Genomic DNA, 15,183 nt, shown 5'->3' on the forward strand with positions numbered 1-15,183 from the left:
TTCTAATTGGCTGGGCCTGGCTCCCCAGTGGGTGGGCCTGGCTCCAGGTGGGTGTGCCTATGCCCACCCATGACTGTGCCCCTGCCAAGTCATGTGAAATCCAAAGATTAGAGGCCTAATTTATTTATTTAAATTTTGACAGATTTTCTTATATGAACTGTAACTCAGTAAAATTGTTAAAATGATTGCATGTTGCATTTATACTTTTGTTCAGAATATATTTTTATTGGGTCTATTGGTATGTTAAAGAAACATTTGGTGTTCTTGGGGACCAATAGGGCCTACATGATTGTGACAAATTTCACAAGTTTGGCTTCTCACCATCTGACGAACACGTTGGAAGGGGTAGCATTGATTGGCATGAGGGTTGATGTGGATGGTGGTCGGGGAGGCCAACCCCCACTCATGGATTGGGGTTGGTATCTGGCCTCCAGGCTGGGTCAGCCACCATTTGCACAACAAGTAGTTGTGCTGAGCCTGCTGGCAGGGCCAACCTCAAGCCGTAGGTGGCCCCTCCCAGAAGGGAACCAAGGTTGAGCTGGCTGCTCCCATTGTGCAAGAAGCCTGAGGAGTCAAGGTTGCGCTAAGCCTGCTTGCGGCGCTAACCCCCGAGTGTAGCCAGTCATGGACCAGGGTTGAGCTGGCCTGCCTTAGCACAGGGTGTGTAGACTCAAGAAACAGCGTGCATTTGTCATACAGACTGTTTGTAAGACAGATGTAGAAAGGCATGAAGATGGATGCAGTTTAAATACTATGAGGGTGGTTGATTATTGAGATTGACCTGTTAATGCACTCACGTGAGTTTGGGGACACCTGCTAATGAAGATTGGATGTAGGTGAGCAAATTGGCATGGGCACACCATGACCATATAAGGAGTTCCTTGCTAGTAGCCCAGGTTCCAATATGGGTGTCTGGGCCCATATATGGATTTCCTGCCAATATTGTATTTTTTTTTAACTAGGCAAGTCAGTTAAAGAACAAATCCTACTTTTCAATGACGGCCTAGGGACAGTGGGTTAACTGTCTTGTTCAGGGGCAGAACGACAGATTTCTACCTTGTCGGCTAGGGGATTCGATCTTGCAACCTTGGTTAATAGTCCAATCCTCTAACCACTAGGCCACCTGCCACCCCACTATGAATGTTAACTACAATCTAGCGTCATCAAATGTATCAATTGATCCCGTTCTTGAACCAGAAGCCGCGCGATGGTCTGAGCGCGCGCTCTTTGCCGAGACTACGAATCTGTGCTCGCGCCCTATACCTGCGCTACCGCTCGCGCCCTATACCTGCGCTACCGCTCGCGCCCTATACCTGCGCTACCGCTCGCGCCCTACACATGCCCTACCGGTGCAGCGCGAATGAACGAGTTTCGATGTAACGCTGAAGTCAAACCAGAGAGGAAGAGAGATGCCCAACTCGGCGTAAAATCTGTCACCCTCCACCAGCTGGCGATTTTTCCTTGTTTCGCCTACAAAGAAATACGTTTTTGAATGGCGATCAATGAGTGTCAGATTTTGTCAACTAAAAAAATGAATAGCTCATTTGCTACGTAAGGTTTATTTGATCGAATATACGTTTCGTAATGCTTAAGTTCTTAGGAGTGTACTAATTTAAGTAGGACAATTTTGTATGGTCTTTTTATTTTGTCAAATTGATCTTTTTCCACCCTTACCACCCTACAGTAGGTGGCGGCATGCACCTCTAACGCTTGTTTGCGGACCGCCAGAATACAATAAAAGAAGAAGAAGCAACGGCTTGAGGAGGAGGAGGAGGATAGGCGGGAGCTAGACAGACCGCGGTGCCGCTTTGTGGACAACGACTCCCATTGTAGGGCAGAGAGACGTGTCTTGTCAGTAATCCATAGTCTTTGGTCAAACACAGAAACCGGTTTCTCTCCTTCTGAAGCAAGGACATCTGTCCTTGAGGTGGATAGATAAAAGTATCGGGTGACATTAGTAGAATATTCAGGATTGGATGCTGTCATTAATGGTTAAAACACATCTCATCAGACATGATCTGTTCACTGCAGAGAGAGAGAGAGAGAAGCTGAGAGTGAGTGAGTGAGTGAGGGAGGTGGTGTGTGTGTCATCTCATGAGCTCGATAGAGCCTCCCACCGGCGACTGCATATATACTGTGAGAGCGGCGGCCGTCGGCCGTACAGAGGAGTGATTGGGAGATATAGAGATACATTGTACCGAGGTAAGTAGCCTACAGAGCTGCCGCTTCAGAGCTGAGGGATGGTGTTGCTGCTTTCTCTCGGAGGGATGCGGAGAGCTAGAGGATGGCCGGGTGTGTCTGACATAAATTATAGGTAGTACCCTACAAGGATGATGAAATTGTCGCTATTCGCATGTGCGCCCGCGTACGATGGAATCACTCTCAAGATCACGGATGGGGAGAGACAGTAGTATACCCTATAGCAGCCTAATATAGGATGCTGTATAGATTGTGTAGCGGGCCAAAATCGCAGTGCCTTTTAGACTAGAGAAGTCCTGTGATGGGCGGTAATTGTGTAATCCACAAGCCTATTTGAAAAGAATGTAACATTGATTACAGTAACAATCATACATTTTTGTCTCAGAAATATGCCAAATTTGCTAAATTCTTATTGTGGTATAGGCATAGTTAGCTAAATGGAGGGTTGAATTAAGCCCTGTTTATACCTGGTGCTAACATGCACACTTTGTCCTCATTCTGATTGTGCCCACATTTGTAGACAGGTATAGACGATTAACAGCCACATTGTGATCCGATCTTCCTGACCACCTTCGGAGGCAGTCAGGCACACAAACCAAACCATTTAAATCATCAATATACCTGCCTCTAAACTCATTGTCAGGTAGCAGCACCATTGACTTATGTAATCAGTAAATGTCTTTAAATAATTCAATATTATTATTATCTGTCTGGCCAGATTATCTGTCAAATAACAGCTAATCTGGCTACAATGCGGACACAGTCGATGAATAAGAGACATTTTAATACAATCTGTAAACAAAACAAACCATAAGCAGATAGTGATTGGATCATATTGATCAGATCCCCAAACTCACGTGAGTGAATGGTGTAAACAAGGCTTTACAGTACAAGAACATAAAACACAATTACAAGCTAAAACAGATCAAATAGCTATTAGGCCAATTTATTTCAAACATTCCAGCTCAGAATACCAGCCTGATGCAGTTGGCTTTATATCAGCACTTTCACATGCAGGGAATACTAAAGCATCTCCACGGTAACTAAATTATGCTTTGACTCAGATTTTTCACTTTAAAATGTATGCCAAACAAAAACCATTGATTTCAGTTGAACAAATAGACTTCTTTTGAACAATTTACACAGCAAACTTAACAAAAAACACATTTACTGGGAGAACTGTGCAGATGCTGAGAGAGAGAGAACAGCCAAAGGTAATGATAGACTATTGAATATCACACCATTGATATTCCGACACAGTACAAAGTTCGTGGCACCTGTACAAAGTTGGAACTTGTTATTTTTAACAGCGAATAAAAGTCATGAAAATATGTAAAGTTTTTCTTCCTATTTAACATTTTATTCTTTATTCCTGTTTACACTTAAAAGGTACAGGCTTTGTACAGGTGCAGATACTGAGTGATTTTTGCTCTGAGAGTAACAAAATTGTTTATCTGATGTAACAAGTGTCCCCTGGCTTGTTAAATTGGTAGGGAATTGACCCCAACCCTGGCATCTAAGGTCTTCGAAAGCCAAGTCAACAAACATCTCGAATCCCACCGTACCTTCTCCGCTGTGCAATCTGGTTTCCAAGCTGGTCATGGGTGCACCTCAGCCACGCTCAAGGTACTAAACGATAACATAACCGCCATCGATAAAAGACAGTACTGTGCAGCCGTCTTCATCGACCTGGCCAAGGCTTTCGACTCTGTCAATCACCATATTCTTATCGGCAGACTCAGTAGCCTCGGTTTTTCTAATGACTGCCTTGCCTGGTTCACCAACTACTTTGCAGACAGAGTTCAGTGTGTCAAATCAGAGGGCATGTTGTCCGGTCCTCTGGCAGTCTCTATGGGGGTGCCACAGGGTTCATTTCTCGGGCCGACTCTTTTCTCTGTATATATCAATGATGTTGCTCTTGCTGCGGACGATTCCATGATCCACCTCTACGCAGACGACACCATCCTGTATACTTCTGGCCCTTCCTTGGACACTGTGCTATCTAACCTCCAAACGAGCTTCAACGCCATACAACACTCCTTCTGTGGCCTCCAACTGCTCTTAAACGCTAGTAAAACCAAATGCATGCTTTTCAACCGTTCGCTGCCTGCACCCGCACGCCCGACTAGCATCACCACCCTGGATGGTTCCGACCTAGAATATGTGGACATCTATAAGTACCTAGGTGTCTGGCTAGACTAAACTCTCCTTCCAGACTCATATCAAACATCTCCAATCTAAAATCAAATCTAGAGTCGGCTTTCTATTCCGCAACAAAGCCTCCTTCACTCACGCCGCCAAACTTACCTTAGTAAAACTGACTATCCTACCGATCCTCGACTTCGGCGATGTCATCTACAAAATAGCTTCCAATACTCTACTCAGCAAACTGGATGCAGTTTATCACAGTGCCATCCGTTTTGTTACTAAAGCACCTTATACCACCCACCACTGCGACCTGTATGCTCTAGTCGGCTGGCCCTCGCTACATATTCGTCGCCAAACCCACTGGATCCAGGTCATCTACAAGTCCATGCTAGGTAAAGCTCCGCCTTATCTCAGTTCACTGGTCACGATGGCAACACACACCCGTAGCACGCGCTCCAGCAGGTGTATCTCACTGATCATCCCTGAAGCCAACACCTCATTTGGCCACCTTTCGTTCCAGTTCTCTGCTGCCTGTGACTGGAACGAATTGCAAAAATCGCTGAAGTTGGAGACTTTTATCTCCCTCACCAACTTCAACATCTGCTATCTGAGCAGCTAACCGATCGCTGCAGCTGTACATAGTCTATCGGTAAATAGCCCACCCATTTTACCTACCTTATCCCCATACTGTTTATATTTATTCACTTTTCTGCTCTTTTTGCACACCAGTATCTCTACCTGTACATGACCATCTGATCATTTATCACTCCAGTGTTAATCTGCTAAATTGTAATTATTCGCCTACCTCCTCATGCCTTTTGCACACAATGTATATAGACTCTCTTTTTTTTCTACTGTGTTATTGACTTGTTAATTGTTTACTCCATGTGTAACTCTGTGTTGTCTGTTCACACTGCTATGCTTTATCTTGGCCAGGTCGCAGTTGTAAATGAGAACTTGTTCTCAACTTGCCTACCTGGTTAAATAAAGGTGAAATAAAATAAATAAAAATAAACTGCCACCTAACCCATTCAACCCTGGTACTGAACCTAACCCATTCAACCCTGGTACTGAACCTAACCCATTCAACCCTGGCACTGCCACCTAACCCATTCAACCCTGGCACTGAACCTAACCCATTCAACCCTGGCACTGCCACCTAACCCATTCAACCCTGGCACTGCCACCTAACCCATTCAACCGTGGCACTGAACCTAACCCATTCAACCGTGGCACTGAACCTAACCCATTCAACCGTGGCACTGAACCTAACCCATTCAACCCTGGCGCTAAACCTAACCCATTCAACCCTGGCACTGAACCTAACCCATTCAACCCTGGCACTGCCACCTAACCCATTCAACCCTGGCACTGCCACCTAACCCATTCAACCCTGGCACTGCCACCTAACCCATTCAACCCTGGCACTGCCACCTAACCCATTCAACCCTGGCACTGCCACCTAACCCATTCAAGCCACGGCATAACAAATCAATGTATTCATCTTTTTTATATATATATTTAATATATAGTCCTTTTAACAAAAAAAAAATTCAAAGTTCTTAACAGTAACCCAGGTATAAGTTCTCGAAGTTTTGAGTATATCCCTCCCCCCCCCTCCCCCTCCATGTGAGTAAGCTGGCTGGATGTGGGTGACCGTGTTAAATTGGTCAGTGGTGTGGAAATGCCAGATTTAGCCTGCCAAACAGGGGGCACGGCTCTACAATACCCACTGCCTGCTCCCTCCATGACTTTCTCTGGTACTCCCGCCCAAACAGAGCACGGCCAGTGTATGGAATCCTGACACTTTTACTGAAAAGGGTAATGCCAACACTCCAGCACTGGGTGAAAAACAGCCTGCAGGGCTCTCTTACACAGGGCTGGGCAGGGGAGTGGGAGGGGGAAAGGGGAGATGCGGGAGGGGAGTGTGTGCTTGTCAGAGGGGAGATGGGTGCATGTCAGAGTGGAGGTGGGAGGGATGGTGGGTGCATGTCAGAGTGGAGGTGGGAGGGATGGTGGGTGCATGTCAGAGTGGAGGTGGGAGGGATGGTGGGGGGTGGTTAGGGATGGTGGGTGCATGTCAGAGGGGGTGGGAAGGGAGATGGGTGCATGTCAGAGGGGGTGGTTAGGGAGATGGGTGCATGTCAGAAGGGAGGTGAGAAGGGAGATGGGTGCATGTCAGAAGGGAGGTGAGAAGGGAGATGGGTGCATGTCAGAAGGGAGGTGGGAAGGGAGATGGGTGCATGTCAGAAGGGAGGTGGGAAGGAGATGGGTGCATGTCAGAAGGGAGGTGAGAAGGGAGATGGGTGCATGTCAGAAGGGAGGTGAGAAGGGAGATGGGTGCATGTCAGAAGGGAGGTGGGAAGGAGATGGGTGCATGTCAGAAGGGAGGTGGGAAGGGAGATGGGTGCATGTCAGAAGGGAGGTGGGAAGGGAGATGGGTGCATTTCAGAAGGGAGGTGGGAAGGGAGATGGGTGCATGTCAGAAGGGAGGTGGGAAGGGAGATGGGTGCATGTCAGAAGGGAGGTGGGAAGGGAGATGGGTGCATGTCAGAAGGGAGGTGGGAAGGGAGATGGGTGCATGTCAGAAGGGAGGTGGGAAGGGAGATGGGTGCATGTCAGAAGGGAGGCGGGAAGGAGATGGGTGCATGTCAGAAGGGAGGTGAGAAGGGAGATGGGTGCATGTCAGAAGGGAGGTGAGAAGGAGATGGGTGCATGTCAGAAGGGAGGTGGTTAGGGAGATGGGTGCATGTCAGAAGGGAGGTGGGAAGGGAGATGGGTGCATGTCAGAAGGGAGGTGAGAAGGGAGATGGGTGCATGTCAGAAGGGAGGTGAGAAGGGAGATGGGTGCATGTCAGAAGGGAGGTGAGAAGGGAGATGGGTGCATGTCAGAAGGGAGATGGGTGCATGTCAGAAGGGAGATGGGTGCATGTCAGAAGGGAGATGGGTGCATGTCAGAAGGGAGGTGGTTAGGGAGATGGGTGCATGTCAGAAGGGAGGTGGGAAGGGAGATGGGTGCATTTCAGAGCGGAGGTGGGAGGGATGGTGGGTGCATTTCAGAGGGAAGGTGGGAGGCTTGGTGGGTGCATGTCAGAAGGGAGGTGGGAGGGGAAAGGGTGTGGATGACCTGTGGCAGGTGGGAAACAGGGGAACCGGGAGGCGTGTGCATGAGGCAGGGTTAGAGGGGAGATGTTTGGGTGGGTGTGTATGGGGATGGCGGTAGGGAGGCGCGCCCCTCTTGTCTAGTCTGTCAGAGTGCCAGGTCTACATTCCCACTGCACCGGCCGGTGAAAAGGGCTGTAAATATATAAACAGGCCTGGCAGGATTAGAGCCTGCTGGGAGTGATCAGGGGGGATTTCCACCCCGCCGGGCACACAATGGCACCGCCACATAACATAAACACGCATACACACACACACAATGGCACCGTGGCGCAACAGACCTGAGCCTCCATAGATTTGATGCATACTGTCTTTTGTTTGGGAAGAGGAGGTTTGTCTAGCCACGGGCTGTATGTACGATGCAGGGGGCGCGGCGGGGTGGGGTGCGAGGGAGGGAGGGGTGTTGTGGTCCTGATTGGATTTGTGTGTGTGTATATGAGGGGGGTCATGACTGTGTGTGTGTGTGTGTGTACAGAGAGAGAGACAGACAGAGAAAGAAACAGAGAGAGACGGACACAATAGCATGATGAATAGAGTTGTTTTATTCCCTGTGTGTGTGTGCTGGAGAGTCAGCTGAGCGCCCATAGAGACAGACCGAGGGATGGGATCTACGCTCACATAAAACAACAACCGTGACGGCCGATCCAGTCCGGTTTGAACCTGTCACACCAGACTGAGAAGTGACAACTGCAGTAATTTCACAGACCAAAACCCTCTCTCTCAGCTAAAAGGCACTAACTAACACACTCTAACAGACGACAGCTCTACTGTTGGCCAAGCAGACATTCTCTCTGTATGATTTGGCAGTCCCACACTCACTCTACTGTACCTGACTCACTTAACCTGAGAGAATTAAAGACTGTCTGCAACCACCAACCATCATTTACGAGTATCCATCCATCCTGTCACCATGGTGACCCCATTTCTCTCTCTCTCTTTCTCTCTCTCAGTGTGCCGGCTCTGGCCCTGGCTACAGCCATGCCTCTTCTGGAAGAGACCACTGTGCCTCGAGAGCATCCCCCCACACTGCCTGTGGTCATCATAGGTATGTTTAGCCCTAACCTCTGACATCTAACCCTAACCTCTAACTCTGCCCCGAGAGGCTAGCACCCCTTCGCCATCCCACCTCGCCCGCTGTCATCATTCACAGGCAATCTCTGACATTGCAAACATTTGATTCTCTCCTCTGTATGTCTGTGTAGGTAATGGGCCATCAGGTATCTGCCTGTCCTACCTGCTGAGTGGCTACAAGCCCTACCTGGACCCTTCAGCTGTTCACCCAAACCCTGTTCTGTACAGGAAGTTACAGGAGACCAGACACCTGCCCATCACTGAACAGGTGAACATCAAAGCATTGCATTAAACACACATACAGCGCGCGCACACACACACACACAGATCACAGTTGACAAACACACAAACATTGAAACATGATCAAGTCTGGTCTCTCTATGCAGGATCTGGAGTATCTGAGTGAAGGTCTAGAGGGGCGGTCAGGAAACCCTGTAGCGGTGCTATTTGACACCCTGCTGCACCCCAATGCGGATTTTGGCTACGAGTTTCCCCCTGTGCTACAGTGGAGAAGAGACAAGCAGCAGCACCTCCCTCACCTGGTGCTGGGCAGGGCAACGCCTGGAGGGGCCTGGCACGTGAGTTATTCCTAAACAGCTTATACCCTCCTTTCCCCATTCATTTACCCCTACACCTCACCCATGGTGCTGGGCAGGGCAACGCCTGGAGGGGCCTGGCACGTGAGTTATTCCTAAACAGCTTATACCCTCCTTTCCCCATTCATTTACCCTACACCTCACCCATGGTGCTGGGCAGAGCTATGCCTGGGAAACCTGGAAAGACTTCACCCCCAAATCTCCCCACCCATATGTTCCAATCCTCACCTCCAATCCTCTTTTCTCTCTCTTCTAGGTGATGGAGGGCTCCATGCTGACCATCAGTCTGGGCATCTGGATGGAACTGCCAGGGATCAACTACCGAGACCTGACTAACAATGGCAAATGCAGGTACTGACAAAGGCAAATTCAGAGAGGGATGGAGAGAGATAGAGAGAGGCTGCAATAAAGTTAAATAGATTCAAAACAATGAGACAGCTTAAATCTTCTTAATACTTTAACAGAGTTTACTAAAGGATCTTTTGTTTGACAATGAGTGCTCCCCCCCCCCCTCCAGGGGCGTGACCAATGACCGGGCCACTCCAGAGGAGATCTCGTCTTACTACCGTAACTACGTCAAGCTGATGGGTCTGAAGCAGAACTTTGTTGACAACACCTACGTGACATCTGTGCAGAAACTTTTCCGTGGACCCGAGGGCGAGGGTCTAGAGAATGGTCATGGAGGGTTGGGGGAGGAGGGAAAGGGGGTGTACGAGGGGGAAAGGGGGTGTACGAGGGGAGTGAGGGTGTAGACGAAGGGGGAGGTGGGGGCCTGTGGGAGGTGAGGGGGTACCAGCGGGTGCAGGGCGACACCCACGTTCCTTTCTGCCTGTTTTCAGAGAATGTAGTTCTGGCCACGGGCGCGTCTGATTCGCCAGCTCAGCTGGGTGTGGAGGGGGAGGAGCTTCCCTTCGTGTTCCACAACATCTCTGCCCTGGGATTGGCTGTGAGCCGGAAGAAGCTTGGGCCAAACTCTGATCCGGTGCTGATTGTGGGGGCGGGGTTAAGCGCGGCAGATGCGGTTTTGTGCGCTTGTAACAACAACATATCCGTGCTGCATGCCTTCCGCAAACACGTAGACGACCCAGGCCTCATCTTTAAACAGCTACCCAAGACCCTCTACCCAGAATACCACAAGGTCTACCACATGATGCACTCCCAGACCCACGCAACACCAAACATGGCTGCCACCTCCACCACCAATGGCCTTCCCAGCATGGCCGCCTCAGTCTGCTCCAAGATGTGCTCCAAGCCCCAACCCACCACAAATAACATGGCCGCCAGTGGTGGTCCCGTTCTGTTCCCTGACTACACCAGCTTCCCAGAGCACTGCGTGGAGTCCTTCCAGCCAGACATGAAGTGTGTCCTGCAGGGGAACAACTCCCTCAAGGCCTTTAAGATCTCCATGGCCCTGGTGTTGATCGGCACCCATCCCAACCTGTTCTTCCTCAAGGGCCAGGGCCAGTACCTGGGACTGGACCCCACCAAACCCATCTCCTGCAAGCAGAACCCTGTGGATGTGCACCCCTACACCTTCGAGTGCACCAAGGACCCAGGACTGTTCGCCATGGGCCCGCTGGTGGGAGACAACTTTGTTCGCTTCCTAAAGGGTGGTGCTCTAGGCATTGCCTCCTGCCTGCTCAAGAGACTGAAGAAGAAAGGCAAGCTGATCGCAGAAGGGGGAGGAGTAGGAGAGTTTATCTAGGTGAAGTGTGGATGGAGAGGAACGAGGTGGTGAATGAGTTGGGAGAGAAAGAGAGGAGGAAGAGGCTTCTTTATTTAAGCGAAGGGAGAAAGGAGAGGAAGGAGGTGGAGAAAGGGAAGAGAGGAAGGAGGAAGAGGAGGGGGTTCATCTTAGTAAAAATAGTTACTATAACCAATGGAGTTCTGAGTTAAAAGGGCAAAGCCAAACAGTACGTTTTTTAATATTTTATTGTTTGCAGTGGACATGCCTATTTGAACTCTGAAGCTTTCTTACCACTTCTGAGAGAACTGAAAACAATGGAAGTGGAGGCAGGCTAGTTACAGTACATGACCAGGTTCAGCCCACCACCTGTTACAGCTCCACTGTTCTGGTTTCTGCTGGGAAGCTGTCACAGGGTTTAATGTCCTCTATCCAGAAATCCAACCTGCAGTGTGACATGTTTTTTAGAGTCATATTTGTGACATTTTGTAATGTCTTGAGTTTTAGTTATTTGCTCACCTTGTCTTTCATGCAAGTGCATTTTCTGATTTCTCATCTACTTTAAACAATTGTCCTACTATTTCTCTGATGGCCTTCACCATGCAATGGACTGTGAACCACTACAACTCCCCTTTAAAGCCTCAAGGAAATGGAACTTTGTAGAGACAGGCCCATAGCTGCTATAGTGTTTCTGCCATCATCTCAATTCTGAGTTTCTCATCAGTGCCAAGCTACAGACCCCAAGCAGTATCTGGTTGTGATCTTTGAAAAATAACTATTTTGGATGCAGTAGTTGTTAGCTAGAATGCTAACACTCATTGACATAGGCTGTAGCAAAAGCTAGCCAAATAGCCACTTTACTGGTTGAAGTTGAAGTGTTTTTTAAGTATAATGCAGTTGATTTGGGATAACACAAATGTTATATTAAACAGGACATTCATACAAGCCTTAAAATCCAATTATAATCCAAAAGTAGTGTGAAATGCACTCATAAGTAACATCTAAATATAGGCTTTTTTGCTGCCACCAATTTGCAGCAATGTTAACAAACACAAAGGGGTCTATAAAATACTACTAGTCGACGACTCCTGATAAGTGTACATTGGATAAACGCAAACTGTAGGTGCATTCATTGACGTCCATCAGTCTGAATACAAAACTGCTAGTCCATTGCATTTATCAGTTGACTATCGCCTATTGAAGTCATAATGACTATGTTAAATGCACATTTTCTGGTTGCCATTATGGAGTAAATATTATGCCTGTGGCTCTAATTCCAGGTCTGTATAGTATTCTCTGTGACATTTCTCATACCATGTCACTTTCACACAGCCATCATACGCCTCATGTGTTTGTTGTGCCAAATACCTGTTACTGTATGTAAAGCTTTGAGGACTGAGGGTGGAGTTTCATTCATTTATTGAACCAGTCAGTCGCCTTTAGAATGTGTGTATTCATATGCCGTTTATTTCCGCATGCAGTCATCCTCAAGACTGAAGCTGCTTGCAGAAAAGAAAAAAATTGTGGAATTGGGATAAAATATAGATTGTTGACCAGATCAGCAAACTGAAAATGTATGGACAGTTCCTGGTCAATATGCTGTATTCCAAACTAACCAGCCCTTAGGCACTACATCCAGACCTGAAAAGATGAATCAGTGGATAGGTGTAATTGTAAGGTGGTGGTAGTCACTCAACCTTGCCCCCAAAGAGACCATCAGCTTATGGCTAATTACACCTACATGTCCAATCTACACAGTAGGTGCCTTGATGAGAAGGGTTAACTAGGGGTTGATTAATAAGAAAAGGAAACAGCAGGTTCCCCAACCCCTGGGGTCTAACCAGGGTTTTCTACTACTGTCTTACAACACATAACCCACGGTCTTCTCCTGTTCACAACAGACAGACGCTGCTTTGTGCTTGGTAGAGTTGGACTCCTCTCTTGTACAACTCAAATGACTTTTTAATATGTTTTGTATACTGTATTTTTTATTATGAACCAATAAAAATCTTGAAACGTAACACCTATTTATTTGTTTACATTGCTCGCCATCAGTGACTAAATCAAGGTATATAATTAGTGTACAGTACATAGAAAGTTTGACATTTCTGCCCACATCTATCACCGACAAAAACAGTTTAAACATTTGTAATTTTGAGTACAATGATCAAGAGTTACCTCAAAGATCCATTCCTGAACATTATCAGTGGAGCGGAGATGGCAGTTCTATCAAACTGTGAATTCTAGAAGCCAAAACATTCCATGGGGTGTTGGCATCCCTTCCTGTGTCTTAAGATGAACATTTGTCTGCAGGGCTTCTCATGTTACAACCAGGTGCTCTCATCTTTTCTTGGTGGGTTTGGGGTTGTACCTACACACACACACACACACACACAGGTTAAGTCAGGGCAGTGGCCATCCAGGCATCCCACCTAAACACTCAGGCTTTTAACATTCCTGCTAGATCAATCCTGGATGCATTTAGAACAAATATTAAAAATAGCCCAAATTAAGCCAGCTCTGTAAACCTCTGGCCTTGTTTGAAGAACTCAAACCAAACATCCTCCCAATAAACTAAGTCTGGGAGACGGGTTCGGGCCAGACCCAAAAACATAAAACCGTGGCTTGTTTTCTTAGGAGCCGGCGCTGTCCTCTGGCCATGCATGACTGAGTGGGCATCATGACTCAATGATCAAACAGCACAGTCTCGCTCCAGGCAGGCGCGCACACACCCTTTCTGCTTAGCCAGGGAAAATGCAGCAGCCCTAGCGTGTGCATACATCACCAGCACCCAGACAACCAGGTGTGACGCAGGAATCACTGGGCGCCGATTGGTCAGTGACAACAAGCGAAAACCGTCCCAAACGAAGATCCACCCACTCACATCAGGAATGTTTCTCTCTGTTCTGTGGGTCTTGGTCTAAATGGTCCTTTTCAGATGACTATTTGACAGGCGATTCCAAAAATGGTGTTGATGTGTATTGTACGTATGCAGGGGACCAGCTAATTTCTCCTTGGGAGAATACAGCTCTATCTAATGTGAATCATCGTTTAGCTGGGATCAAAACCTGAGATCAGCCTTATTGGTTGGACTACAGCTACAACCAAGGCTATGTTGCTGGGCAGTCAATGTTGTCTTGTGTTTCTGAATGGGGGTTAAGGGAAAGAATAGATGAATGAGTGTGGAGTAGTGAAGAGCTCAGCAGACAGCCGGTCATCGTGTGGGCAGGCAGCTGTGTGTGCGTCAGCCTGTAGGGCGCTGTTGTCTTGTGTCTGGTAGTGACGTCCTTGAACACGGAGCAATGCCCCCTGGGAATGTGATGTTTGTGTAAGCTGGGTGCTCCAACCCTTCTGCTCCACTGCAGACTGCAGACGGAGTGGCTGACTTTTTCTACCTTGGGGGCTGGAGGGTTCAACATAATCAACATCACTCCACATTCATCCATTCATTCCCAGCCTGGCTCCAAACATCTTCCAACCAATAGCCCGGGCTACAGCTTGGTTTACATTGTACTGTAGACTGTGGCGCTCTCCACCTGAAATAATGTGACCCAAATTGGTTTGGTGTTTACAGCCTGACAAGCTTTGTCCTCGTACCTGAAGAGGTCATCTCCCAAAGTCTCCTCTTTCTTGTTCTGACGCTCATCCTGAAACACAGACACAGGGCTTTGACTCACAAACCGCCATCTCCTCTCTCCCCAGCCTCAACCCCCTCCATCTCCTCTCTCCCCAGCCTCAACCCCTCCATCTCCTCTCTCCCCAGCCTCAACCCCCTCCATCTCCTCTCTCCCCAGCCTCAACCCCCTCCATCCCCTGTTACTACCATTTCATGGTAAATACCATGTACTTCTATTCTAGGAGTGTTTGTGTGTCTCAGGGGTTGCTAAATAGACAGTAAGTATTGTAGTAAACAGCAGCTGAAGTAGGACTGTGTACCTCTGCTGCGTCTCTCAGCCACTCCTCCAGCTCAGAGTTCTTGCCTCGGTTGTGGGCCAACAGGTCTGACCCTCCGATGATGTTGGGCAAACCCTGGGCACCGGGAACTGGGACCTGAAACACACACACACACATTACTACACACACAGAAACAGAGACACTAACCTAACAGAGTCCCATGACCCTGTGTTGTGATGAGGTGCATTCTGGGGTCTACCTTGCGGAAGCGTTTAAAGTCCTTCCTGTTGACATTGCCGTTCGTCTCCATGGGGCGTGGTTTAGGTCTTGCCGGTGTTGCCATGGTGAGGGATTTGAACTCCACCACTATAAGTCTGCTGGGGAGATTCTCACCCCCTAAACCCTACATCACAACACACAGACCAGTTA

The 15,183-nt window shown here is 48.1% G+C and overlaps 2 protein-coding genes across 3 annotated transcripts in view; one reads left to right on the forward strand and one right to left on the reverse strand.

The window, feature by feature from the left end:
- Window positions 1–1,637: 1,637 nt before the first annotated feature.
- Window positions 1,638–10,956, forward strand: LOC112235343 (oxidative stress-induced growth inhibitor 2). The gene is made up of 7 exons (XM_042319292.1): window positions 1,638–2,202; window positions 8,460–8,554; window positions 8,712–8,848; window positions 8,967–9,158; window positions 9,433–9,527; window positions 9,694–9,885; window positions 9,918–10,956. Exons 2-7 carry the CDS (start codon window positions 8,488–8,490, stop codon window positions 10,879–10,881), a joined length of 1,647 nt encoding a protein of 548 aa, XP_042175226.1. The 5' UTR covers window positions 1,638–2,202; window positions 8,460–8,487; the 3' UTR covers window positions 10,882–10,956.
- Window positions 10,957–11,090: 134 nt separating this feature from the next.
- The window catches only part of nbn (nibrin), a 44,749-nt gene continuing 40,656 nt past the window's right edge, over window positions 11,091–15,183 (reverse strand). The window contains exons 14-18 of one of the 2 annotated variants that reach the window (XR_006083061.1): window positions 15,014–15,157; window positions 14,797–14,910; window positions 14,458–14,507; window positions 13,039–13,231; window positions 11,091–11,305 (exon numbers count right to left, since the gene is read on the reverse strand). Coding sequence is in view for 1 of the 2 variants with exons in the window: in XM_042319291.1 (XP_042175225.1) it covers window positions 13,201–13,231; window positions 14,458–14,507; window positions 14,797–14,910; window positions 15,014–15,157 (339 nt within the window). In the remaining variant the exon portion in view is untranslated. Of the gene's footprint in view, window positions 13,232–14,457; window positions 14,508–14,796; window positions 14,911–15,013; window positions 15,158–15,183 lie in introns of both variants that reach the window. The other variant, XM_042319291.1, reaches the window with a different exon arrangement.

Source organism: Oncorhynchus tshawytscha, unplaced genomic scaffold, assembly GCF_018296145.1.
Source record: "Oncorhynchus tshawytscha isolate Ot180627B unplaced genomic scaffold, Otsh_v2.0 Un_scaffold_17_pilon_pilon, whole genome shotgun sequence".
Classification (NCBI taxonomy): domain Eukaryota; kingdom Metazoa; phylum Chordata; class Actinopteri; order Salmoniformes; family Salmonidae; genus Oncorhynchus; species Oncorhynchus tshawytscha.

What these genes read in the sequence shown, in the direction of transcription:
- LOC112235343 (XM_042319292.1), top strand. Translation starts at nt 8,488, where the DNA reads ATGCCTCTTCTGGAAGAGACCACTGTGCCTCGAGAGCATCCCCCCACA. An exon ending in ACTGCCTGTGGTCATCATAG is followed by an intron (nt 8,555 to 8,711) that starts GTATGTTTAGCC and finishes ATGTCTGTGTAG; the next exon opens with GTAATGGGCCATCAGGTATC. An exon ending in ACCTGCCCATCACTGAACAG is followed by an intron (nt 8,849 to 8,966) that starts GTGAACATCAAA and finishes CTCTCTATGCAG; the next exon opens with GATCTGGAGTATCTGAGTGA.